The following is a 26,171-nucleotide window of genomic DNA, read 5'->3' on the forward strand; positions in this document are numbered from 1 at the left end:
ATCACTGCCAAAGTTAACAGTTCCTCTCAACGGTGGACAAACTTAGAATAGTTTTTCTGACACAAAGTATCTACATCAGGGCAGTTCAATGGTATTCATAAAGTGATTTAACAAAGAGATGGTGGTGAGGTGGTCGAATAGGAGTTTGGTTCTTCTTGAGCTCATGAAATGATAAGGAAACGGAACTCTGTAAGTCAGGGGTCCTGCCCAGCCCCGGGTGACGGGTCCTGGCCTCCTCCCCTCCCCCGCGCCCGGCATCCAACCTACGCCCAGTGCTGGTGCTGGCGGCAGGTGAGTGTTGTGTTAGAGAGACAGAGAAAGAAAGCGGAGGGAGAGGGGAATACTGCTCACTGTGCTCTGGGCACTGGCCCACCCCGTCACACCCCTAATCCCATGTTGTCAAGTTAGATATATAAAGAGCAGCTATCAGGAACTCCCTGGCGGTCCCGTGGTTAGGACTCGGCACTGTCACTGCCGGGGGCCTGGGTTCGATCCCTGGTTGGGGAACTAAGATCCCACAAGCCGCAGAGCACGGCCCAAAAAAAAAAAAAAAAAAAAAAGCAGCTATTTACAAAACGTGTACAAAACCTAAAGGTGAGTTCCCCTCCATCTGAGATGCTTTATGATGAATCAGAATAGTAAAGAAGAAAGGAGACAGGTACCTAGTCAGTCTGAATTACACCCTCAGTGACCAATGGAAGAGCATGAAATAGTCAGAATGACTAGATATTTTTCATCGTGAATGTCTCCATATCGCATATATTAAACGCATTCACCAAAGCTTTTCTACCTCAAAAGCTACTTTCAGTGAAGAACGAAAAACAGAAGGATGGGTAAAACATGGGCTAACACAAAACTGCCAACTTCTCACCTAAGACCAGCTGTTTTGAGGTCTCCCTGTCATATGCTACCTCACAGTAAATAAAAACACAATTACCGGGCTTCCCTGCTGGCGCAGTGGTTGGGAGTCCGCCTGCCGATGCAGGAGACACGGGTTCGTGCCCCGGTCCGGGAAGATCCCACGTGCCACGGAGCGGCTGGGCCCGTGAGCCATGGCCGCTGAGCCTGCGCGTCCGGAGCCTGTGCTCCGCAACGGGAGAGGCCACAACAGTGAGAGGCCTGCGTACCACAAAAAAAAAAAAAAAAAAAAAACACAATTCCCTCAGCCTTCCCTCCTTCACATGCAGGGAACAGAGTGCTCAACTTGTGCCTCCTGGTGAGCTCAGCATGACGGTTCCAACTGTCCCTTCTGTCCTCCGATTCCCCACATTCTTGCTTTCAGCGGGGCCGAGATGACACCTCCACCTCCCGGAAGGAAGCCAGGGGATCTGCTGCCTCAGGGCATCATGGCCCTACCCTCCCACACTCCTTTTTCTGACTTTGGGCCCAAACAGCCTCGGACTATAGGCAGGATGTGGAAGTTGCTGTCCAATCAGCACAATCTATTTGCCCATGACTAGTACTATTCACACAGCACTAGGCCAATTCCAAACCAATAAATTACAGATTCCTTTCATGTGATAAAGTACAACCGACCACAAATCTATGTGAAGTGGGAAACAGGTTTTTTCAATTGGTAAGGACGCTCTGCAAGCTAACATGACTTTGCAGTGAGAAAAAGAAGCCTTAAAACTCTCTCCCTAACAGTATGAACAACTCCCCAAAAAAGTTAACGGGCTGGGCTTCCCTGGTGGCGCAGTGGTTAAGAATCCGCCTGCCAATGCAGGGGACACGGGGTCGAGCCCTGGCCCCGGAAGATCCCACATGCCACGGAGCAACTAAGCCTGTGCGCCATGGCCGCTGAGCCTGCGCTCTAGAGCCCGTGAGCCACAACTACCGAGCTTGCGCTCTAGAGCCCGTGCCCTGCAACGAGAAGCCACCGTGATGAGAAGCCTGCGCACCGCAACAAAGAGTAGCCCTGCTCGCCACAACCAGAGAAACCCTGCACGCAGTTAACGAAGACCCAACGCAGCCATAAGTAAATTAATTAAATTAATTTATTTTTAAAAAGTTAAAAGGCTGAGATGCTATTGTGACTAGACCTCACTCTGTGCTTCTCAGACACTCAAATTTTAATGAGGTAAATCACATTCCTTTTGAGAGGAATGTGTCCATTGCAAATGTTTCCATTTCAGTAGCTGACAGTACCAAAGGAGACAAATACCACAAGAGCGAAAATAACACTTTCAATATAACAGGCCACTTCTGGCATCAAAACAAACAAACACACACAGCATAGTGGCACAGTGACCCTTGTTGGTAAAGCACTCGAAGAATAAATGCAGGCTTTAAATGGGGCCCAGCAAATGTTACAGCCTCATTAGTGGGCTAGAGAATTGGCAGGAAGAAGGAATATGCATCACTACAAAACTCCACTCCCATCCATCCACCACCGACTTATACATAAACTCATACCCTTACATTCTGAAGAAAAAAGAAGTCTCTGAACACTGGAAGATTTGTGTCAATCATATTAACAAATGGATATTCATACTCACATGGAAATGTACTTATTGCTGCAGAAAGGTGTAGCAGTAAAGGATGGGGGCGATCATAAAGGGGGACTTTAGAGACTGTTTCATTTCACGATGTTAACTAGTTTGACAATCAAATGAGGAACCACTAATAAATGAACACCCGATTCATGGACCAGGTGATGCCACTTATCAGACCGCTCATAATCTTTGCCGTCTTTCTAAAAACGGGTAAAACTGGTAAGGTTTACTGAGCTGAAGCTCTGAGTCTACTACAGTTCTCTTTGGAGTTGCTCTGTGTGGCACCAAATCCACTTTGAGTTCTGTGAAACCTAATAAATGGAAATCTTTACCATTCAAGTCACTCTTTTATCCTTCATCCTTAAAATTCGGTGATTTTCTTTGAACACAGATCACTCTAATCTTTGTTGACCTAACCCTAGCAATCTCCCAGAGCCCATATGGAGCAGGGCAAAGTAACAAAATAAAAAACCCATGAGACATTTTATATATTTAACACACTGCCTACACTATGTGCCTACCACATTACGCTCAGCACTAAGATACAAAGGTGAATACGACACTAACTCAAGAAATACACAATTCCACATCGTATATCATATAATAAACACTAAAGAAAGTCATTGCCTCATGATAACAGCCATTAGTTTTTTTCTAAGAGCAGATGTGGAGGTGTTGTGTTCATAAAAGGAACTATAGGTCATAATATGCAGCAAAATGTAGACTCCACGATTCAAAGGCGTTAGTTTGCACACAATATGAAACGAGACACTACGCACTGCTTACCTGTCAGCCATCATCCCCTTCTTCCTTGCACCAGAACCCTCAAGGCTGCTGGGCCCCTCCCCAGGCCTAGGAGATAAGCCCTGACTGTGCCAATCAGATGATTCTTATTTCACTTATCAGGCATGCCAGTAACTGGTCTAGGGTAGGCATGTAACCCAGGCCTGGCCAATGAGACTAAAGATGACGTATGCAAGGGGGTTCCTGAGAGTTTCCCCATTGTGAAAGGTGACACAAGACACTACCCTTCCTGTCTGCTTTTGAACACAGCTGTGTGAGGATGTGATGCCTGGAGCTGTGGCAGTCACCTGGTGACCATGAGGGGACAAGCCCAAGTAAGAAAGTCAACAAACTAAAGATGGCAGAATAGAAAAGTGGGAAGCACCTGGGTGCCTGATGGTGTCAGTGTGCCCTTTGGTTTAACCAATCCTAGAAATACCTCTCTATGGACTTTTTATGTGAGATCAGAAATTTTACTCATTGTCATGCCATATTTAGTTTAGTATTCTGTTACTTGCAGCTGAAAGCATCCTGTTGCAGGCCCATTTCATTTTTTTAACATCATTATTGGAGTATAATTGCTTTACAATGGTGTGTTGGTTTCTGCTTTATAACAAAGTGAATCAGCTATACATATACATATGTTCCCATATCTCTTCCCTCTTGCGTCTCCCTCCCACCCTCCCTATCCCACCCCTCTAGGTGGTCACAAAGCACTGAGCTGATCTCCCTGTGCTATGTGGCTGCTTCCCACTAACTATTTTACATTTGGTACTGTATATATGTCCATGCCACTCTCTCACTTCGTCCCAGCTTACCCTTCCCCCTTCCCGTGTCCTCAAGTCCATTCTCTACGTCTGCGTCTTTATTCCTGTCCTGTCCCTAGGTTCTTCAGAACCTTTTTTTTTTTAGATTCTATATATATGTGTTAGCATACGGTATTTGTTTTTCTCTTTCTGACTTACTTCACTCTGTATGACAGACTCTAGGTCCATCCACCTCACTACAAATAACTCAATTTCGTTTCTTTTTATGGCTGAGTAATATTCCATTGTATATATGTGCCACATCTTCCTTAACCATTCATCTGTCAACGGACACTAAGGTTGCTTCCATGTCCTGGCTATTGTAAATAGAGCTGCAATGAACACTGTGGTACATGACTCTTTTTTTTTTTTTTTTGCTGTACGCGGGCCTCTCACTGCTGTGGCCTCTCCCGTTGCGGAGCACAGGCTCCGGACACACAGGCTCCGCGGCCATGGCTCGCGGGCCCAGCCGCTCCGCGGCACGTGGGATCCTCCGGGACCGGGGCACGAACCCGTGTCCCCTGCATCGGCAGGCAGACCCTCAACCACTGCGCCACCAGGGAAGCCCCATGACTCTTTTTGAATTATGGTTTTCTCAGGGTATATACCCAGTAGTGGGATTGCTGGGCCATATGGTAGTTCTATTTTTAGTTTTTTAAGGAAGCTCCAAACTGTTCTCCATAGTGGCTGTATCAATTTACATTCCCACCAACAGTGCAAGAGGGTTCCCTTCTCTCCACATCCTCTCCAGCATTTATTTGTAGAGTTTTTGATGATGGCACAGGCCCATTAAAAAAAAAAAAAAAAAAACAGGAATCAGACAGGTTCAGACTCCAGAGTAATCTCTTCTTAGGCCATTGCAGAATGCAGAAAGAAAACCACTTACCTTCTTTCAGGTCATGTATAACTCTGTCTGAAGATTCACCCCCATCAAAGCTAACTGGAAACCTAAAGTAACTGCCTACAAAATTCATCTGGGCTCAGCATCAATGGATTGCAGTCTACTTTCTGAACCTGTGGTAAGATCAAATCACCTGGCCATGTGTTGCCAAACCATTTCAAACCACTTCTCCTCTAGGAACATCACAAAGTAGCCCTTGGTATGCCAAAATATCCACAGTGGCTTCATTTGCTTCCCCTGTCTTTGCAAATTTGGACCAGAATGCTGGGGGCAATCTTAACCATGGTGTAGAGATAAGATATAATGTATACACGTCCATATGTGCATAAGCAGTTTTTACAGAGTTCCTAATATATGTAAGTTACTTTTCTTGGGACCAGTAAGGTAAAGGACCCAAAAAATGAAAAGAAAGAAAAGACTGTCCTTTAAAACTCAAAATATAAAAATAAGCATAATGTGTGAAGTCTCTCTTAACGCCCCTAGCCTACAGCATTTCCCTCCCCTGGATGTATATACCATTCATCAGACCCTATAGTGTTAAGGGAACCTATAAAAATGATTAACAGAATTATTTATATATGTATAAATATAATATATACTTAGTGAATTTATTATTTGTTTATATTCTGGAATAGGAGGATCAAAAAATTGTAATGGAAGGCGTTAAGACAAATTACTATTATGAGCAGTAACAACAGCTAGCACTAATTGAGTTCTAACTGATACTTTGGGCCAGCATTATTCCAAACACCTGACATACAACTTACTAAATCCTCACAACCCTAATAGATATTATTAACATTATCCACATTTTACAACTAAGAAAACTGAGACACAGAGAAGTTAAGCAACCTTCCCAGAGTCACGCAGCCAGTGAGTGGCAAAGCCAGGATTTTAACCCACAAGTCTGGTTCTAGAGTCCATGCTCTCATTCATTATACTGCCTGCATAATTAGCTAACACTCTGAATTAAAATCATTCACAATAACGATTTCAATTGCTATGAGTTATTTAATAATTATATATAATAGAAATTGCCAAACATGTCTGAATAATGAGAGAAAAAATGATTTAAAATCTGTAAGGATATGAGACAGTATCTGTTGGAGAGTTACCACAGATTTCAGCATTACATGCTATCAAAGGCATTTACTCAGAAAGACAAAGATTCCGGTGGCTCTTGAATCACTGTGAAGTATCAGCTGACTAGATATACTCCATCCACATTGATAAATTCAGAAACATTTCACCTATCCTTGATCTGTCAAGATCACAGATCACCAACCTAGACAAGAGTTCATCAAACCTGCCAGACAATGAAATCATTATCACAACACAAAAATTCAAGTGTGGACTTACTAAAATCATGGAACATCCCTAGAGACTGGCACCATCACCAAAGCGACCCCTGAACAAACCAACCTAAGATAAACTTGAACTTTATATGTATGTGGTGGAAAAGATGACATTTCTTAGAAATCAGAATTCAGCACTCACTGTTGGTGACCTGACTTAGACCTAACTCTCCACCACAACGCTTATTTTGACACGCTTAGGACCTTTATCTCTTGCTCAGCACAAGGTGAACTGCATTATGCAAACTTCACAGGAACACACCTTATTCCCACCTGGCCTATAACCTCCCAAAGGGCAGCTCTGCGCTAAAGGTGTTTTGTCCTGACAGTATCTAGAACAAATGGGGAACCTAGTAGTCTAATCACTCCGTAAATATCTGCTGACTGAATGAGAAGTAAGTAATTCAAGGAAATAAAGGAACAAAGAACATGAGGTAAATTGCGAGGCAAAAGGTATCCGCCTGAGATATGAATTATCATGTGTTCTTTTTCCCCAGATTATGTGGTACTCAAAAGAGCATAAAACAAACTGGCAGTCATCTAACAATTTTAAAGATGAAAGGGAATTGTTTCTCCGTACCTTTAATCAAAGTACCTTGATCATATGTGGTATTCAACCAGTAAATTAAAGAATACAAGCTTCTTGGTGGCCAAGTTTATATCTTTGTTTCTTTTATAAGGACTGAGTGGAAATTGAATATAAACAAGAAAAACAACTTGAAAATAAAATTCTACTGGCCTTCCCAATCAGTCTGAAGTTAAAAAGATATCCATGGACAAAATTCCAGGATTGTTAAAACCAAACTGTCAGTACCCAACCAAAACTCAAACTCAACTCTCTTTCCTCTTCTCCTTTACATATACCTGGGGATAAATACTACTGGCCTACTTTACAGGACTATCATGAGGATTAATCAGCTTAAAAATGATAAGCACATGGACATGAAGAGAGCTTGTAATATGTATAGTTAACCACTTTTACAATTAACAAGTGAACTGAGCCTCTTGTATCACAGTGCAAACCACTGTGTTAATTACTTAAAAGTAAACTGCAAATTTTTAAAACACAAATAACATCTCACATTGAAGAATATGCTCATAAATAAGTATATATTTTATAAAACATTGAAATGTCTTTAAGGAAAGTAGGCTGAGTACTACAGACAGAAAAAAGTAACTTTTGATCAACCACACCAGAAAAATAAAATTATTAAATGACATTTGCCCCTGATCCCTAGGCCTCTGGACCAGAAAGCTGTCCACTCAGCTGTCAAAGCCGTCAACACCTCCATGGGGTTTGATGACTACCATTCTCATCATCAGAGAGATGATGAATTTGTGTAAACCCTCCCCCACCGGCAATTCCTACTGAGAAAGAGATGGGCCCCTAACAAGCGCAGTGTTGAGATCTGAATATCTGCTATGGCACCTTCTGCCTTTTATATCAGAGTTATGCCCATGGAAACACGCATTGCAATGTTAGGAAGTCATTACCAGATTTCTTCTGTTTCCTTTCAGCTCAGTTAGTTGGCTTTTTGGCAAAAACTGATTAACATAACAGAGTTATGGCGTCCTTCAGATGCCCTAGAGCAACCTGATAAGCTGCTTGAAAGTGTTACTTCTACCAGCTTTACCAGCAACCACAGCTCTGGGAATTGAGGCTTCTGAGATGTTCTGATTTATAAACCTCATTTATCAAACAGCAGGAGAGCTGTTACATATGGTGATGGGCCTTACGGAAATACTTAGATTGAATACAAAATGTGAACATGAATTGGATTAAATTACAAGAAAGAGAGAAACTAACTCAGGAGGAGGTAAAAGGAACCAATCACAGGTGTGAATCAAACAGCTGCACAGAAATGTTAGTCTGTTTATTAATTGTTACTCTTGGGGTTTGCCATGGAAAGGTTTCCTGGGATGTCTAGGCAGAATTTTTATTTATTTATTTATTTTGGCTGCGTTGGGGTTCTTAACCACTGTGCCACCAGGGGAGTCCCCAGAATTTTTAAAATTTAACACAGGTTAAACTAATAATTGCATCTACCACAGTTGTTGCCTACTCAAGACGGGAAGAAAGGTTAGAGGTTTACATAAATTCAGACATTCCTGATAACACAAGGATTAGCTTAAGCTGAAATCCCAATATGGGAAATCAGAGTATGTCTGGGAAAAGGAGAAGGGTCCCTTCACAAGAAGAGTTGTGTTGACAGTGTGGATGGGTGGGAATAAGAGAAGCACGATAAACTGAGGTAAGTTGTTTGAACTTTTTTCTATGGGCCACTAGTTTCTATTTTAATTTAATAAAATATTTCAAGACTTGCTTAATGTTCAGTTATAGATTAATCACTTATTTAAAAAAACATCATTTAGAAAAAAAACTCATGTTTTGTTTGCTTGCTTTATTAAAAAAAAAAAAACAAAGAGGCACACACGTCTTCCTGTAATGCAGCTCTTGAAACTGTATGTTTTAGGAAATTATGAGATGACTTCATGGGCAAAAACATGAGGAAATTAGTTAATCCTCTGACAGTGTCCTAAGCACCGAAACTATCCCTGATTTTGGGGAAGAGATAAGGTTGATATCACAATGTGAGGGAGAGAATGCAGGAGAAAAATGGGAGAGGAGTATGCATGACAGTAATAATCCAACACCTATTTAAAAAGCTGGACATTGAGTTTAGACGGGGCTTTGACATTCTGCCGATAAAAAATGCTTCTAGGGGGGCTTCCCTGGTGGCGCAGTGGTTAAGAACCCGCCTGCCAATGCAGGGGACATGGGTTCGAGCCCTGGTCCGGGAAGATCCCACATGCCGCGGAGCAACTAAGCCCGCTAGAGAAAGCCCGCGCACAGCAACAAAGACCCAATGCAGCCAAAAATAATAAATAAATTAAATTCAATTAAAAAATGCTTCTAGGGGTCACAGACCTCTCCACCTTTGGCCAAAGCACAAATGAATGAGTCATGGACAGACCTAAGCTAGAACTGGCGGCTGCTGGCACACTGGGGAACATCTGGGCCTGCGTACCCAGGAGTTTCAGTGCCTGAGGTGTCCTGGAAACACGCTCCCATGCCACACAGAGACATACGCGACGTTGGTCACACAAGGGCAGTGCTAAGAAGGAGAAATCCACGTACAAGGAAAGCACAGTATCCTCAGAAGCAGCAAACGCAATAGGAAACTATTAGATGTGCTCACGGAGGAAAAACAGAAATCCTTTAAGATGGTCACGGAGGGCTTTATACCACCGCTCCGTGGCACGGACAAAATTCCCCCAAAAATGAACCCAGGTACCGTGCAACTTTGCCAGCCAGAGACCGAGTGTAGAAAGGGCCACTTCACCGTTGGCAGGGCAGACTCGAGGCACACGTTCAAAGCGAAGATCTCGGTCCTTGCGCGTCCCCTACGTGACCACCTTCTCCCACCTTTCCTTCCCCCCCTCACTCTTTTTAATCCTTCCTACTGCTAAATCCTTTGGTCTGGGCAATGCTGTTGACCTGCACTGGCAGACCTGCCCACTGCCCCCGGAAGCATGCTCTCTGGGGAGGTGACCTTTTCCCAAGCTCCCTCCCCCAAGACCACAGGGGTTACTCGGGGCTGGCCTTCCTGTGGGCCCAGCCATTACAGGCTGCCCGAAACAGGGTCCCTCTGTCACTGACGTCCCCTCCGTGCCTAGCAGCTCCCCAGGTCACAGCTCTCAATAAACACATATAGAAAACAAGCTCACTCTCTTCTTCCCACTCATTAAAACTAAACCCAACTGGCTCATAAATAAGATTGAGAACACACCTACCAATGAGAAAATTAAAGAGAGGGAGGCTCCCTCCCACAGAACCTTTCCGTTCAACGAGGCACTCTTCCGCAGCTGCTGCATCGTTTATAATGAACAGGCAAGCTTAACCAGCAACAGAAATTTCTGGACTCCGCTGCAATTTACACTAGAGCCTGGCTCGTTCCAAATTTCGATTGCAAGCACCGGCTGGATCGCGTGGTCGAGCCCGAGAGCCTTCCTGGAACATCGCTGGCTGGAGTCACTACTCGCCTGTCACTCGGCCTTGCCTCCCGGGAGGGAGCAGCTGCGGGCAGATGCGGGCTGGCCGCCCACCCTGCGCCAGGGGCTCTGGTAGGGGGGTCGGCTGGAAGGATGGCAGATGGCACTCAGGCGTATTCACCACGCTGCCATCCGCAGATCTCTGCTATAGCTGGCCTGCAAGGGCTTCGGCTTCCTTTTTCACCTGCCACCCCAGGTGGCCCCAGGTCTTAGGACCAAGGTGAGCCCTGAGGCACCTCTGGGCGGCTGGCCCTACCGGGAGGCGGCCCAACAAACAGCAGGGTCACAGAGAAAACAGACAGGAGGGTGGGAGGACGGCGGCCTTCAAGGCTACAGGTAGCCTTGGGGCGACTTCTTTACCATCTGAATCTCCTTCTTCAAGAGCTACAGAACAGGGGCTTCCCTGGTGGCGCAGTGGTTGAGAGTCCGCCTGCCGATGCAGGGGACACGGATTCGTGCCCCGGTCCGGGAAGACCCCACGTGCCGCGGAGCGGCTAGGCCTGTGAGCCATGGCCACTGAGCCTGCGCGTCCGGAGCCTGTGCTCCGCAACGGGAGAGGCCACAGCAGTGAGAGGCCCGTGTACAGCAAAAAAAAAGAGCTACAGAACAGCTGGGAGTCACCTTTTCCAGGGAAGGAGCTGAGGTTCTCGGAAATACAGAGTCAGAGGGGGAGGGAACGCCTCCTCCACCAGGTGTGTCTGACTCCAGAGTCCCCCCACCCTTGGTGTCTCAGCAGGCGTTACCACAAAGATCTCCTGGTCCCCAAAACATTCCCTTCAAAGGCTGGCCAGGGTGGGTACAAGTCCTCCAGGATCACCGGTGTAAAGCAGGCCTTACGGGTCTCTTAAAGTGGGTCTTGAATGTAGACATTCCCCTCAGACAGGAGCACGCCTTGGGCTGGGACCTGCCATCAAGCCCCCTGCAGGCATCAGCTGTGAGATACTGCGCTCAGCTGGGGAACAGGGCGTGCGTAGGAGCGCCATGCAAGACACAAGCGAGTTTTTACAGGAGGCGAAAAAAGACCTCGGTTTTTTCCAGTATGAAAAATATTTTTTACAGTCAAAAACCTTCCTGCCACTTCCATGATAGCTACATATTATAATTTCGTATTATATTCATTGGTTAAACACATAATGATTAGGATTTACTGACTCGATTAATGAACTGGCGGCACTGTGAACTGAGTTTGTATTTCCGTGAACAACAGGATCTACTTACGTTTGAAAACACGTAGTATGAGGTGCGTTGTACACAGAAAGGTGTACATACACGTGTGGCCCGTGCTACAGACCCCTTCCTAGAACTCCGCAGAGTCCAGGGCCCACAGCTTAGGAGCCCCTGGCTAGAACACTGGGCACTGCTCCAGGTGGGCAGGCCTGTGGCGGCGGCTTCTCAAGGAGGCTCTAATGAGGGAACCAGGAGGCAAAGAATGGAGAAGGAGCCCACAAATCGTGCTTCACATACTTCACAATTTATCCTTAAGACCAGCCCTGCAGCCCTTTATCCAAGGGTCAACATAAAAATTAATGATTACAAGTTAATACTGATACATGCTACGGGAGAGAGTAACTATGAGAAAAGAGGGAGGCAGGCACAGGGGGGAAAAAAAAAAAAGCTCACCCTAATGCTAAACTGACTTTCCTAAAAGAACACAAAAGAATAAAATTATCTAGACAAAAGCCAGCAAGCCTGTTTTTCCATGAAGCTTTGGCCTCTTGATGTGATTTGGACTGAACAAAAGAGACAGCAAGTGACAAAGAAAGCGGCACATGCTACTGTAAAAAATACTACACAGTCACAATTTAAGACCCTACCTCATCATTTCTCACCAAAAGGAGAGCCTCCCTGAAAGGTCAGCACTTGGTGAGGAAACCTTCGGCCAGCCTTCCCAGCCCTCAGCCGGCCTCGCCCGGCATCGAGGCTGCCTAGGTGCACTCACCTGGCTTGTTTCCTTCCCTCTCGTGGCCCAGCTGCCCCTTGGTGTTCAAACCGCACGTGTAAACTTCCCCATCCTCCAGCAGGAACACGGAGTGGTTTCCTCCGCAGGCCACTTCCTTGACGCTTCTGTCGGATACAAATCCACACACCTGTGGCTCGGCCACAATCCCTTGCAGGTTAGCGCGGATCCCAGGTTGGCCCAGAGACCAATATCCCCAACATAACATCGTTCTTGTCCTTCAGGGAGTCATGTAGCCTAGAAGAGAGCTTTGTAAGAAAAAAAAAAATAATAAGGTGTGGGGGAATCAGAAAAAAAAAATCACTTTAAGGAATAAATGTAATCAATTTTAAAGAAGCCCTCCCCTTAAAATTCTTCAGATACCTTGCATCTCAAAATAAAACATATTAATATTGCTGAAGGTAGCTATAATAATAATGCTATTTTTGTGTTTTAGTAAGAGTTTTTAAAATGTCTAAATAAATTTTGTGTAAAGGACCAGTGAACACAGACCGAATGTGGTTTTCAGATCACTGATGAAGAACTGAGTACAGGAGACTTGCTGAAACAATGTCTGCAAACCATGATGGCAGTAACTGTTTTGAAACTACCCTCATGACTTCAGCTTGTCCTCTCTTGTTGCACCTTTCCTTTGAGTTTTCTGGTTTTTGGTTTTTTTAAACTAACTAATTTTGAACTAACTCCTTTAGGTAGCCAACTGTTAACTTGCATAGTAGTAATTCACTACTCAAAACAAAAATGAGAAACGGGAAAAAAAATGCTATCTTCTCTGCCATTCCCTCTTACACATCCTTCAGGATCTGGGTCAAGCTTCAGTTCCTACCTGAGAGCCTCTGGGGACCATTCCAGCACCAGTCAGCCTGCATCCCTCTGACACATCTACTGTACAGCCTTGATTGGAAACTTTCTCTGTCTCTTATAACTTAACTCCTCAGCCAAATTTTAATTGCCTCAGGCAGAGACCACAGCACGACATATACCTCTCTGATTTAGCAGGTGCCCAGTCAACCTTTGGCTGATTGATTACAGCTGACTACCCCGAAGTTTCACTACCATTTAAAAATTCATGCTTCCTTTTCGTACAAACAACAACTAAAAATAGAACTACCATACGACCCAGCAATCCCACTACTGGGCATATACCCTGAGAAAATAATAATTCGAAAAGAGACGTGTACCACAATGTTCACTGCAGCTCTATTTACAACAGCCAGGACATGGAAACAATATAAGTGTCCATCAACAGATGAATGGATAAAGAAGATGTGGCATATATATACAATGGAATATTACTCAGCCGTAAAAAGGAACAAAACTGAGTTATTTGTAATGAGGTGGATGGACCTAGAATCTGTCATACAGAGTGAAGTGAGTCAGAAAGAGAAAAACAAATACCATATGCTAATGCACACATACAGAATTTTAAAAAGCAGTACTGATGAACCTAATGGCAGGGCAGGAATAAAAATGCAGATGTAGAGACTGGACTTGAGGGCACAGGGTGGGAAGGGAAAGCTGCAGTGAAGTGAGAGAGTGGCATGGACATATATACACTACCAAATGTAAAATAGCTAGCTAGTGGGAAGCAGCCGCATAGCACAGGGAGATCAGCTCGGTGCTTTGTGACCACCTAGAGGGATGGGATAGGGAGGGTGGGAGGGAGACGCAAGAGGGAGGGGATGTGGGGGTGTATATATACATATGGCTGATTCACTTTGTTGTACAGCAGAAACTGACACACCATTGTAAAGCATTTATATTCCAATAAAGAATGTGAAAAAAAATGTTATTCTGAGTTATATGCAATCATGGGAAGGAAGGGAGGAGAGAGAAGATGCAAACTAGGGATAGGGTGGGGGGGCGGGGGGCGAGAGGACAGACATTTAAAAAGAGCAGCAAGATCACAGTCTAGTCATAATTGAATTTTCCCAATTTGCTCAGCTGCTGTATCTGTACTAATTCCTTTCTTCATTTTTAATGTTTCACGAGTTTGTCTTTTCTCTCCTACCAATAATTACATCGACATCACAGGGCTTACTACACCGCAGTCACTGTACTAATAAGCATTTTATATCATTATCTCATTTCATCTTAACAACTCTGTACCCTAAGCACTATTTTTAGCCTCATTTTCAGATAAAGCAAGGCTCAGAGAGATTAAGAAGCATGCCCAAGGTCACAGAGCTGGAACGAACACAACCAGGCAAGGAATCTAGGCCTGAAGCCAATGTGCATGCTCTCATCCACTGGGCTACACTGCCACCCAAGTAGATTTATACATCACCTACAAGAGCAAGAACACACACCAAAAAAACGTATGGAATGATGTAGTCAGTATACAACACAAGATGTCTTAGAAACTTGAAAATAAAGTTGCCCTCAGAGAGTGAAAGTAGTCAGAATTAAGAGATAAAGGATGAGATTAGGCAGCTGAAGCATTAAGCCATCCCCTTAACCAGACAAATACAATGTGTCTAAAAATATGGTATTAAGATCTGGACTTCCCTGGTGGTGCAGTGGTTAAGAATCCGCCTGCCAATGCAGGGGACACGGGTTCGAGCCCTGGTCCGGGAAGATCCCACATGCCGCAGAGCAACTAAGCCCGTGCGCCACAACTACTGAGCCTGGGCTCTAGACCCCACGGGCCACAACTACTGAGACCACGAGCCACAACTACTTAGCCTGTGCTCTAGAGCCCGCGAGCCACAACTACTGAGCCCACGAGCCACAACTACTGAGCCTGTGCTCTAGAGCCCATGAGCCACAACTACTGAGCCCACGTGCCACAAGTACTGAAGCCAATGCGCCTAGAGCCCGTGTTCCACAACAAGAGAAGCCACTGCAATGAGGAGCCCGCGCACCGCAACTAGAGAAAGCCCATGTGCAGCAACGAAGACCCAACGCAGCCAAAAATAAATAATTTATTTTTTAAAAAAAAAGGCCTTTGGGACACAAAGCCTCACTTTAGATAGGACAAAGTATTTCTTTAAAAAAATAAAAATAAAAGAAGCTATGATTTTATGCCTACATATGCAAAGGTCTATAAACGATGCTGACACCAGCTTTATTCATACTAAATAAAAATGGCAACAACCCAAATGTCCATCAACATGGGCACTACTCATCAATAAAATACAATGGAACACTATTCATCAATTAAAAAGGGCCACAACTGAAATGCACTTCATGTAAGAGAAAGCTGCAACCCAGTATGGTACGACCTTTCTGAAGAATGAAGGTTAGTTTAAAATAAGTTCCTCCAAGGTGTTAGGGACTGCCCTTTTGTCTAATCTCTCTCCTCAAGTCCCTCTTTCTCTGGTAACAAACCCTACGCCCTCCTGCACAAAGGTGAGCGTGACCCTGGCCAAGCCACTCAGAGAAGGCCACCCCTAAGCCACTGTGATTGGTGCAGGCAGAGGGCCAGAGTCCTCCCGCATTAAGTCCCATGGAGCTCTGATGGAAGACCGCCTCTTGCCTCTGAAGGTAACTGTAGCTGCTGGAAGCTACCTTCCCTGTCGCACAGAGGATACCTGTAAGACATTGGGAAGCTACCAGCCAGAAAGGTTCAAAGACAGGAGACAGAAAGAGTCCCACTGATGCTGACTGAGCCTTGGACCCCCTCTTGCCTAGGGCCAGCACCCCGACCTTCATTCTTCCTGAGTACAGCTGTGTTTCATTACTCATGGATTCCATACTTGTGAATTTGCCTACTCACCAAGATTTATTTGTAACCTCAAAGTCAATACTCGGAGCCTTTTTGCAGTCATTCCCAGACACGTGCAGGAAAGTGAAAAATTTGAGCCACTCTCTGTGCACATCCCCAGCTGAAGTCAAACAAGACGACGCTCTACCTTCTTGTCTCAACTCGCACACTGTAAGCGAGTGATCTTTTTGACTCTACTTGGTGCCACAGTTTTCATACTTTTATATGATTTTGCTGTTTAAAATGCCCCCCAAGCATAGAGCTGAAGCACTGTCTAGTGTTCCTAAGTACACGAAGGGTGTGATGTGCCACACAAAGAAAATACATGTGATAGATGAGTTTCGTTCATGCATGAGTTCCAGTGCAGTTGGCTGTGAGTTCAATGCTAATGCAAAAAAGAGGAAATTCACTCATCAGTACATGTGGCCGCTCTGGAAAGTGCTAAAGTAACATCTATAGTGCATAATGAAGCTACAGAAGAGATAGAAAAGCAACTGAATATCTGGGGATTCATGAAATGATGCCTGATTATAGCGTGTAGTAGACAGCACTGTTGTGAGGCTGAAAGCCAAAGAAATTTACTGTCACGTTACCCAGGGTCAGGAAAATGTTAAAAAAAACTCTTCCTGACTAGTGTTTTATTATAAAGAAATATTACATAGAGTTAATCATTTGTAAGAAATAGGCATCAAATAAGGTGTCCAAAAAGAAACACACTTTTTTCTAGATTTTTTTTTTCCCTTTGGCTGCACTGCAAGGCTTGAAGGATCTTAGTTCCCTGACCACGGATTGAACCCGGGCAGTGAAAGCACGGAGTCCTAACCACTGGACCACCAGGAGATTCCCCCCAGAAACACACTTAAACATATATGAAACAAGGTTACGTACTGATCTGTTGACCAGAGGCTCTTGGCAGGAACCTAACTAACCCTGTGTTTCCCCAGGAGCAATGACTCAGTCTTCAATTTGGTGTTCTGAGCCACTTCATAGAACTTAACTACCACGAAAAATGAGAATCACCTCTATGCAGTCTAATAAGTCCCTTCTTTGTTTGCTTAAGAATGAAAGTCTGAATTGGATTTGTCACTCGAAATTTTAAAAAAACTCCTGATAATATTCACATTACACTATTAATAACAACAGCAGGTAAGACTTCATTTGAGCTTATGCTGAGTCTGGCACTTTTCTATGTGGTTCACAGATATTAAACCATTTAATCCTCTACGAGGTAGGTACTGCTACTATCAACTCAAATTTGTAGATGAAGAAAGTGAAGACAAAAGAGAATGAAGAAAAAGAAAGTGAGACAGAAAGTGTTGAAGTGACTTGGCTAAATCCCACCACGCGGTAGTGGCAGAGCTTGGATTTAAGCCCAGAGAGTGTGCTCTGGACTAGTATGCTATACAGCAAGGAGTCTAGAAAACGGACGGCCAAACAGTCAGCACTTCCCAATATCTCCAGCTCTGTCCAGAGAGAAAGGGTACCATAACCAGTCAAGCTGCCTATTTGATCTGCTAAGTAATTATTGCCCAATAATGGAGATGGGGAGATCAGACTCCATAACATTAATCATTAAATTTACCCAGCCACTTGCCCTGCTTAGATTCCATGATTAATAAGCAATCTTAAATTACTTGGTTTCCAAGGCAGATACTACTATGGGGAAAGAATATTGTGACCAGCTGTCCAAAGCATCCCAGCCTTCTTGGCATTTCTACTTCTCATTGTTAATTCGGCATCCTGGATCTATCGGTTTCTTATAAGTCTGTTTAACATGATTCAGTCCTTGAGCGTCAGCTGAACTCTGGATGCTCTGGCCAACTGCAAGCCTGCGTAAGCAGCCTGAGGTACGGCCTCATCCCTGATTGACTAGTAGAAGCCATTTATGAAAAGAGATAAATAGGGGTATTGTTAAAATCCTGCCCACCTGAATCATAGTAATGCAATCTTCAAGTAGTCAAATGAAAACTACTTATTCAAAAGATGCAGACATAGAGAACGGACTTGAGGACACAGGGAGGGGGAAGGGTAAGCTGGGACGAAGTGAGAGAGTGGCATGGACATATATACACTACCAAACGTAAAATAGATAGCTAGTGGGAAGCAGCCGCATAGCACAGGGACATCAGCTTGGTGCTCTGTGACCACCTAGAGGGGTGGGATAGGGAGGGTGGGAGGGAGGGAGACGCAAGAGGGAGGAGATATGGGGACGTATGTATATGTACAGCTGATTCACTTTGTTATAAAGCAGAAACGAACACAACATTGTAAAGCAATTATACTCCAATAAAGGTGTTAAAAAAAAAAAGAAAACTACTTATTCAGAGGTCACTAAATAGCAACCACAGAGAAGATGTATTCCTATCAGAGAATTATTAACCCTAATTGGAGATATGGTCTAGCTCATCATAGCGCCCTGCCAAAACTAGAGCAGGAGGCACTAAAAGCATCTAGCTTTCAGGAGAGAAGTTCAGTGCGCTGAAGAGGAGTCAGATATTAATTTAGCTTTCACTTAAAGTACACTCTGGTGGAACCCCCGAATGTAGGAGCTGTTGGTGTCCATGAATTGAAAGGTCTATCTTTGGCAATGTTCTCCATCACTGCGCATTTTGATCTCCTGGGTCCTCTCACCCATTTTTCCTCACTCGCCGTCTCTCCCTTGCTTCTAGAGGAGTAGAATCTTTCACTTCCCTTCAAAACACACAATTATAAAAGGTGCTACAGAAGAATACAGGACTACACACAAGCTCAGCACCCGCACCAGCCACCTTGGCTGTCCCGGGCCACTTCAGTCGGGCCCCTCCATTTCCTGCCTCTTATCTCCCCATCGCAAAACAAAAGGAAGAAAGATGGACCTTCCGTTCCTTCCCCCCGTGTCACATCTCGCACTTTTCCCAGTCCTTCTCCTCATCTATTTTTGGTAAAAGACTCAGGATAGTGTTAGCAGGGCTTAAGCGTCAAAAGGACCAAAGTTCAAGCCCCAGATTAACCACATGCTAGCTGTGAAACCTTGGGGAAGATATTTAAACACTCTACGCCTGTTTCCTGTCCCTAAAGGGGCAAGAAGAGCAACAGGGCAGTTGTGAGGACTAGTGACAGGATGCGAGTGACGAGCGCTCAGCGTGGGGCCCGGCACTCAGTGCAGGTGGCCAGTCACTGTCAGCTGCTGCAGCACCTGCTCTTGGCGCAGGACTCTGCTCTGGGTCCTCAGCACGCAGGGAAGCTCCCCAGCGGGCTGGGGTGTGACTCCCTTCTTCCTGTGCTTAGCGTCTGCTGTTCCGCCAGATCTGCACTAGGGCAAGGCAGCGCTACCCTGGCCGGCATAACTTACACGTAGGAAAGTCAAGGTTGCAAGGACAAAGTTTTTTGTATGTATTTTCTTTTAAATTCTGGGGAGGCCAAGGGTGGGGGTGGGTAGATAAATCTCCTTTTATCAGTCCTAGAGAGCTGAATGCTAAAAGACAAGCTGCAATTCCTAAACTTTGTCTTACTAATCAGACTGTGCAAACATCAGTCTAACAGCTGATTCTTATTCCTTTGAAAGTCACTAAAACCTAAATAACACTCAGGCAGGACTTCTAATCTCATTTATGATAGGGATAAGCTTTGTTTCAAATAAGCTCAGAAGCCTTTACCTAAATGGTATACGGGGAAGGGAGGGTCTTTTCCAACAGCAGGAAAAGGGAATGTCCCAGGCTTCAGTGTTCTGCAGGCACTCCCCAAATCCAAGCTTTGAATAAAACTGGAGCCAAAACTCCAATGCAGAATTAACTCCAGTAACAAAGAAGATGTATTCTAATGACATACTTTATTGCCAAAAGTTTCCTACCACAGGCAGAAACGGCACACACGGCAGAGAGAAGTTTTCAACAGCGTGAATCCACTCCTTGCTGGTTTCTCTCTCTCTTTCACTTCAGCTGGACTTTGGTCCTCTGACCCTTTTAGCCAACACAGGAAACATTCCTACCCCTCCCCTGATGATCCCTGCACAGGTGGGGCCTTCTTTACTACCTGCTGTTGGGCTTTGTACAACTAGAAGAATGAGCTTTCCATTGTCTGCATAAGGTGCCGTCTGCCTTCAGAAAAAGACACTTGACCAGACTGGCAAGAATTAAAAAGTCTGACAGTGCCAAGTCAAGGATATAAAGCAACCAGGACTCTGACCCACAGCTGGTGGGAGTGTAAGTTGGCAGAGCCACTTTGGAAAACAAGTGGGCATTAATTCTAGTGAAGATGTAAATACCCCACGGCACAGTAATTCCATTCCTAGGTACATGACCAGCACTGTGCAACTTATCAAGTATCTACAGTGCTCCTTTGCTACGCTGAGAACTGGAGATACAAAGATGAGTAAAACCGGGCCTCCCTGGTGGCGCAGTGGTTGAGAGTCCGCCTGCCGATGCAGGGGATGCAGGTTCGTTCCCCGGTCTGGGAGGATCCCATATGCCGCGGAGCGGCTGGGCCCGTGAGCCATGGCCGCTGAGCCTGCGCGTCCAGAGCCTGTGCTCCACAACGGGAAAGGCCACAACAGTGAGAGGCCCGCATACGGGAAAAAAAAAAAAAAAAGATGAGTAAAACCTGGAAACTGAGAACTTTGTGATGGAAATGTTACATACCTGTACTGTCCAATATGGTGGTCACAAGCGACATGTGGCTACTGAGCCCTTGAAAGGTGTTTAATGGGACTGAGGAACTGACATTTTAATTTCATTTCATTTTAATTATTTTCATATAAGTAGTCACATATGGCTAGGGGCTATCCTACTGTACAATGCAGCAAGCAACTCATGAATATATGCCCCAAGGTATATGCACAAGAACATTCATTTCAGGATTATCTGAAATACATAAAACAGAGACAACCCAAATGTCCATCTGTAAGAAAAGGGATAAGCTGCAACACATGCATAAAATAGAACGCTGTGCAGCAGTGGAAGAGAAATGAATTCCATCTACAAACATCAGTGCAGCTAAATCTTAAAAATGGTGCTGAGGAGGGGAAAAAGTCACAGAAGAATTCAGAATGTGATGCATCTTTACAAAGTCCAAACACAAGTATAACAAGTATTTGGAGATAAAAACATTAGTGGTGCTAAAGCTATGAAGAAAAGCAAAAACATGATCCATACAAAGACTGAGAGAGATCTGTGTATATGTGACAATGAAGGGTACCTTCTGGAAGGAGCACAAAGGGAGCTTCAGTAGCATGGCTGATGTGCTGCCTCTGTCCTTTTATGGTCGTTTGTAGAACATATATTACACATACTGTTTTATGCTTTCAGATACTTCACAGTCTTTTAAAAAATGAAAAGTACTATTGAGGTAAGATCACTGCTTCTTGCATCTCACCCACCAATTCCCCATCCATGAGCAGACTGAGAGCTTCTCCATGTAGGGAACCAGGTTTTACTCATCTGTGTATCTCCTGTCCCCAGCCTAACAAAGGAGCGCCGTAGATGCTTCATAAGTGCCTAGAAAACTGAACCCTAATCTGAGAAAACCAGATCTCCCACAATCTAAAGTTGTTACCAGTTTTGTTTGCCAGGTTCCGTTAGATACACAGTCCCTAAGCAGCAACAACAAAAAAAAATGTATTTCCTCCATTCTCCATGTGCTGTCCCCTCACCGCATTTTAGCAGATCTGAAAGCAGAATGCCTTTTACCATCCAAGCTGTCATTACATAATGGTGTTTCTCAATGCTAGCACTGAGGAACGGAAGCTCCATGAAGGAAGGACTGAGCCGCTTTGTTCATTTCTCTACCCCTAGAGACTAGACTAGTGTCTGGCACAAGGGAGGGCTCAACAGATACTTGTTGAATGAAGAAAAAGTAACAGTTACTATTACTGCAAGCCTACTGTGTGTCTGAATCTGTGCTAAAAACTTCACATAGATTATTTAATTTGCCCTTTACTGTAACCTCAAGACTTAACAAGGTTAAGTCACTTGACCAAGAGCATGTAAATAAGTACTAGCTGTGGTGGAAACTTACTTAAATGGCAAAGGCAGGATTCAAATCTCATCTCCCAGACTCCAAAGTCCATGCTCTTAAACATGATGTTATACCACCACTTAAATAAAACAAAGCCGAGCTGTACTCCTTCTCCAATTTTAAAAACAAATGTTAAAAGAAGAATGTTGCACATAGTAAGTGAGCTCACATTAGCTGAATCACTGGCGATGTTCGTGGGCAACTAGAGCTGGAACCAACCTGTGTAAGCCAGAGACAGGAGGGATGCGTGAGGCCATCTCCACAGTTAGCCAGGCTTTCCTCCACATTCGCCAGAACTTAGAGTGAGTCTAGTCCACTTACTGGCTCACACACAGAAACACATGCCCCTGACACCACCTAGTGCTGTTTCTAAATGTAGTAAACGTCTAAAGGGGGCAGAGTTATATCATCAAAGGGGTCATCTTATTAAAGAGACCTTAAAAATCTATTTGATCCAACCTCCAGGCAAGAGACTGACATTCCTAACCTCATTTCAATGGCAGCTGAAGTTAACTTTGGTCCTCTGAGAAGTAATTGGTTGAATCCAAGACCAGAAACTAGGTCTCCTACTTCCTGGGCTCACTTTGTTCTCTTCACTCCGTCACAGCTGAAAGAAGTCAGTAAGGATTTGTTAAGGTCCCTCTCTAGGCAGCTACACTAATCCGAGTCCTTTACATAGATTATCCTGTTTAATCTTCTTATCTATTCTGTGAGTTAGATATTATTCCCAGGTACAAGATGAGGAAACTGAGGTTCAGAGAAATTAAGTCACTCACCACAGGTCACACACTTGGCATCTGTACTTAAGCCAGAATGGTTCCACCTCACCCTGCAGATCTGCAAGTTAAAGAAAAAACAATTAACAATATAGAATGATACAAAGTGCTTTCACGTTATTGAAAACAAAATGAAAAGCAAACTTCTGAAAATAAGAGTATCTTTAAATTATGCAAGCTGGAATATTCTCCCAACATTGTAGCTCAGGACTGGAGTTTAGTTAAACACCAGTAAGATAACCACTGACCAACTATGAAGATGTCATCTCTAAACGTGAAGTTAGAGTCAACTGGGCAGTCAGCTCAGTTGGTTAGAGCATGATGCTAAAAGTGAACTTAGAGACGCACCTTTAAAAATTCCTAGCGTTTGTAGTAGATGTAAAAGTAAAAATAAAGTTATTTTACAACCTCCCGTTTAGGTTTAAAAAGATGCATTTTTGAAAAGTAATTCGTTTTCCTCCATTTTTCCATGTACCACACACATTATAGCTTATTTTGCTACAGCTGTTTTGAAGTCTTTCTCGACTTTCCTTCCTTCTCATCACCACATCCTCTTTCATGCAAAACAAGATGGGACTATCTGACAGGCATATTAAGTCTCTCAAAAGAAAAAGTATAGTACTGCATGATTCTAAGATACTAGCATCATAATTTTATTTCTATATAATGTAAGAAACCTTCAATTTGGAGACTATTGCTTCTATTTCTGAGACTGCAGCAAAACTATCTTGTATCTCCAGTAGTGGTACAACGCTCATTATGTATTTTTTTAAGCTTTTAATTATTATGCAAATCTTAAGAAATTTAAATCTGTTACTCAGAATGAAATGCTTTAACCAATGGCTCCAACCACACCATTTGGAACATTCTGGAATCTCTGTTTCTTTTTTCAAAAATAAAATCCCAACTACTAACTGAAAGAGTAAAACTGCCTGCTAACCAACTGTGTTTCTTTTTTTCATGCCAAGGGAGTTCTGCCAAAGAGGTTTCAAGTCTTCCTCCTTGATTCCTGCATCCTTTCTCCAGAAGGTTCCTAGCCTCCACGAGGTCAACGATGCGTATGTAATTCATCGGTTTTGCTTTAAAAGGGCGTTAAGTACACTACTCTCCTTTTCTGGTTTATAATGCCACCCCCCTACCCCCCAGGGTAAAGGGAAGTAGGAAAAGAGAGAGCTACACAGTAATCTGCTACTAAAACAAGACAGCATCTCTCTCCAGAGTCACCGCATTTAAAAAGGGTGTTAATCCTCATTTTATTTCACTTTTCTTTCTCCTCAGTCTGGAGTTAAAAAAGCAGCTCACTCGATGTTATCAAATCATCAGATGAAATGTTCTAGAAATAGCCTCCTATTTGTGGAAAGAGTCAGGAGACACAAAAATGGAAGAGAGCGCTTGAACCGTCTTTCCTAAAGCATTCCGTGCGTAATGAATGCAAAAGCAAAATCCTGGAAGGCTTAGCTCTGTATTTAAGGTACTTCCAAATGGGGCTAATTAAAAAGCTAAAGTAAAACGGAATCAGAAAACAACCAGAAACGCTGATATACCAAAAGCAAAGTTCAAATACACATATTCCGGAGCCCGGGGCGCATACCCCGAATCAGTGCACAGCTGCTTTCGGTGCGGTCTCTACAGCCCTCCCCAGCTCGTCTGTTTCAGGTTACACAGGCTAGTCTCGGTCGGCTGCCCGGTGCGCCCACTCCACACATTCGCAGATGACTCAAAGCGCCACCTGCCTCCGCACGCCCCAGTTCCTGACACCCCCGCGCCCATCCGCGCACTTACGTGTCCGCACACACACACACGCACACACACGTGTCCGCACACACCCTCGCCCCGGCTCCGCCCAGGAGGCGGACTCCGAGCAGGCAAACCGAGCCCCGCCTCGGTCAGGTGGGTGGCGCTGTCACCGCGGCCGCCGAGGCCCCCGTGTCCCCAGCGCCAACTCCTCGCGGCCGCCGGGGTTCCCCCAAGCGCAGAGGCCTCGGCGGCTCCCACTGCGCGGGGCAGAGTCTGCGCCCCTCACCGCAGCGGTGTCGCCGAAGCCCCGGAATTTAAATAGGGGCGGGCGGGGAGGAAGGGGAGGATCCTCTTTTTGACTTTCGGCGTCACAGTTCCTCCCAATCCGCAGGCAGCTGAGTCGGGGTGGGGGGCGCTCCCGTCTCTGGAGCGGCTTCCGGCCTCCCCGGGCGCTAAGGCTCTGTAGGTCAGAGGGAGCGCCCCGAGGACGCCGGAGAGGCGCACGCGCCCGCGCCCCGAGGGCAGTGCAGGCGCCGCGCCCAGACCTCCGCGCGCGCCCTGCCCCGGGCTGTCGCGGGAGGCGCCCCGCAGCTGCAGCCGCAGCCGCCCCTCCGGGAGCCACGCGCGGACCGCCGTGCCGCGCGGAACGCGGCTGACGCTCGGCCGCGGCTCCGCGGTGCCCTCCTTCCTGGGACCCGCCCCCCTCGCCCCGCGCACCTCGGCGGCCGCTGAACCGCCGCGCGGGATTCCGACGGTGACGGCTCCACCGACCCGGCTCGGGGTTTATCCGATTTCGGCGTCACAATAATAAGGAAGTTTCCCCGCAAGCCTGCGGGCGGCGGAATGTGCCGGGTGAAGGATGGCGCGCACGGCCAATGGGCACCCTTCTGGGGCGGGCCCGCACCTCCGGCGGCCGCGGCGGAGCCCGAGGCGGGGCCCGAGGCGGGGCGGCGGAGCCCGAGGCGGGGCGGCGAGGTCCGCGGGCGGGAGGCGGGGAGAGGCCCAGGCCCGGGAGGGCGGAGGGGGCGGGCCGAGCTGAGGGCACCGGCGGGCCTGGCGAGGGGACGGCGGGGCAGGTGTGTGTCGGACAAGAGCCGACTGCAGGATGCAGAGCATCCGCGCCGGAGCCGGACTGCTTTTCACTGGCGGGCAGGGGAACGAGACGCATCCGCGGTTGGCTTTCCCGGTTCTGAGCTCTCAGTCTTATTAAATTTGTGCAGAGGTGACCAAAAGCCTTGGGCACGGCGGGGAAAACCTAGAGGGGGGCAATTGAGGCGGAGTTCTTAAGCGTCGTATTCCATCCACGGTGGAGGAGTCTTGTTCCACTCGCCTTTGGAGGACTGGAGGAAGCGCCGAGCCGAACGCCGGGCTGCGCGGGAGGAGAAGCGGGAAGGAGGTCGGCGCTTTCCTGGGAACCTCGTGGAGAGCTGGGGTGGAAGAGGAGAGCGGCGCCGCGGTAGCGACGGCGGGCTTGGGGAAGACTGGAGCGCGGTGGCGGGGGGAGCGTCAGTCTTCTCGTCTGAAAGACACCCTGTGGCCTGAAGCCCAGTAACGGAGAAGTTTGTCCTCGTACACTTTCCCTGGCACTGAATCTCAGCGCTTCCTTCTCGCCCT

The 26,171-nt window shown here is 45.8% G+C and overlaps 1 protein-coding gene across 6 annotated transcripts in view; it reads right to left on the reverse strand.

The window, feature by feature from the left end:
* Nucleotides 1-25,566, reverse strand: part of HERC3 (HECT and RLD domain containing E3 ubiquitin protein ligase 3) — a 142,496-nt gene extending 116,930 nt beyond the window's left edge. For 4 of the 6 annotated variants that reach the window (XM_082611401.1, XM_082611402.1, XM_082611398.1 and 1 more), the window contains exons 1-3: nt 25,275-25,566; nt 22,821-22,881; nt 12,333-12,598 (exon numbers count right to left, since the gene is read on the reverse strand). In XM_082611401.1, coding sequence (XP_082467527.1) covers nt 12,333-12,558 — 226 coding nt within the window. In that variant the 5' untranslated portion in view covers nt 12,559-12,598; nt 22,821-22,881; nt 25,275-25,566. Of the gene's footprint in view, nt 1-12,332; nt 12,599-22,820; nt 22,882-24,411; nt 24,521-24,602; nt 24,859-25,274 lie in introns of those variants that run through there. The other 2 variants (XM_082611399.1, XM_082611400.1) reach the window with 2 other exon arrangements.
* Nucleotides 25,567-26,171: the final 605 nt, after the last annotated feature.

This window comes from Mesoplodon mirus (assembly GCF_964341445.2).
Source record: "Mesoplodon mirus genome assembly, chromosome: 2".
Lineage (NCBI taxonomy): Eukaryota > Metazoa > Chordata > Mammalia > Artiodactyla > Ziphiidae > Mesoplodon > Mesoplodon mirus.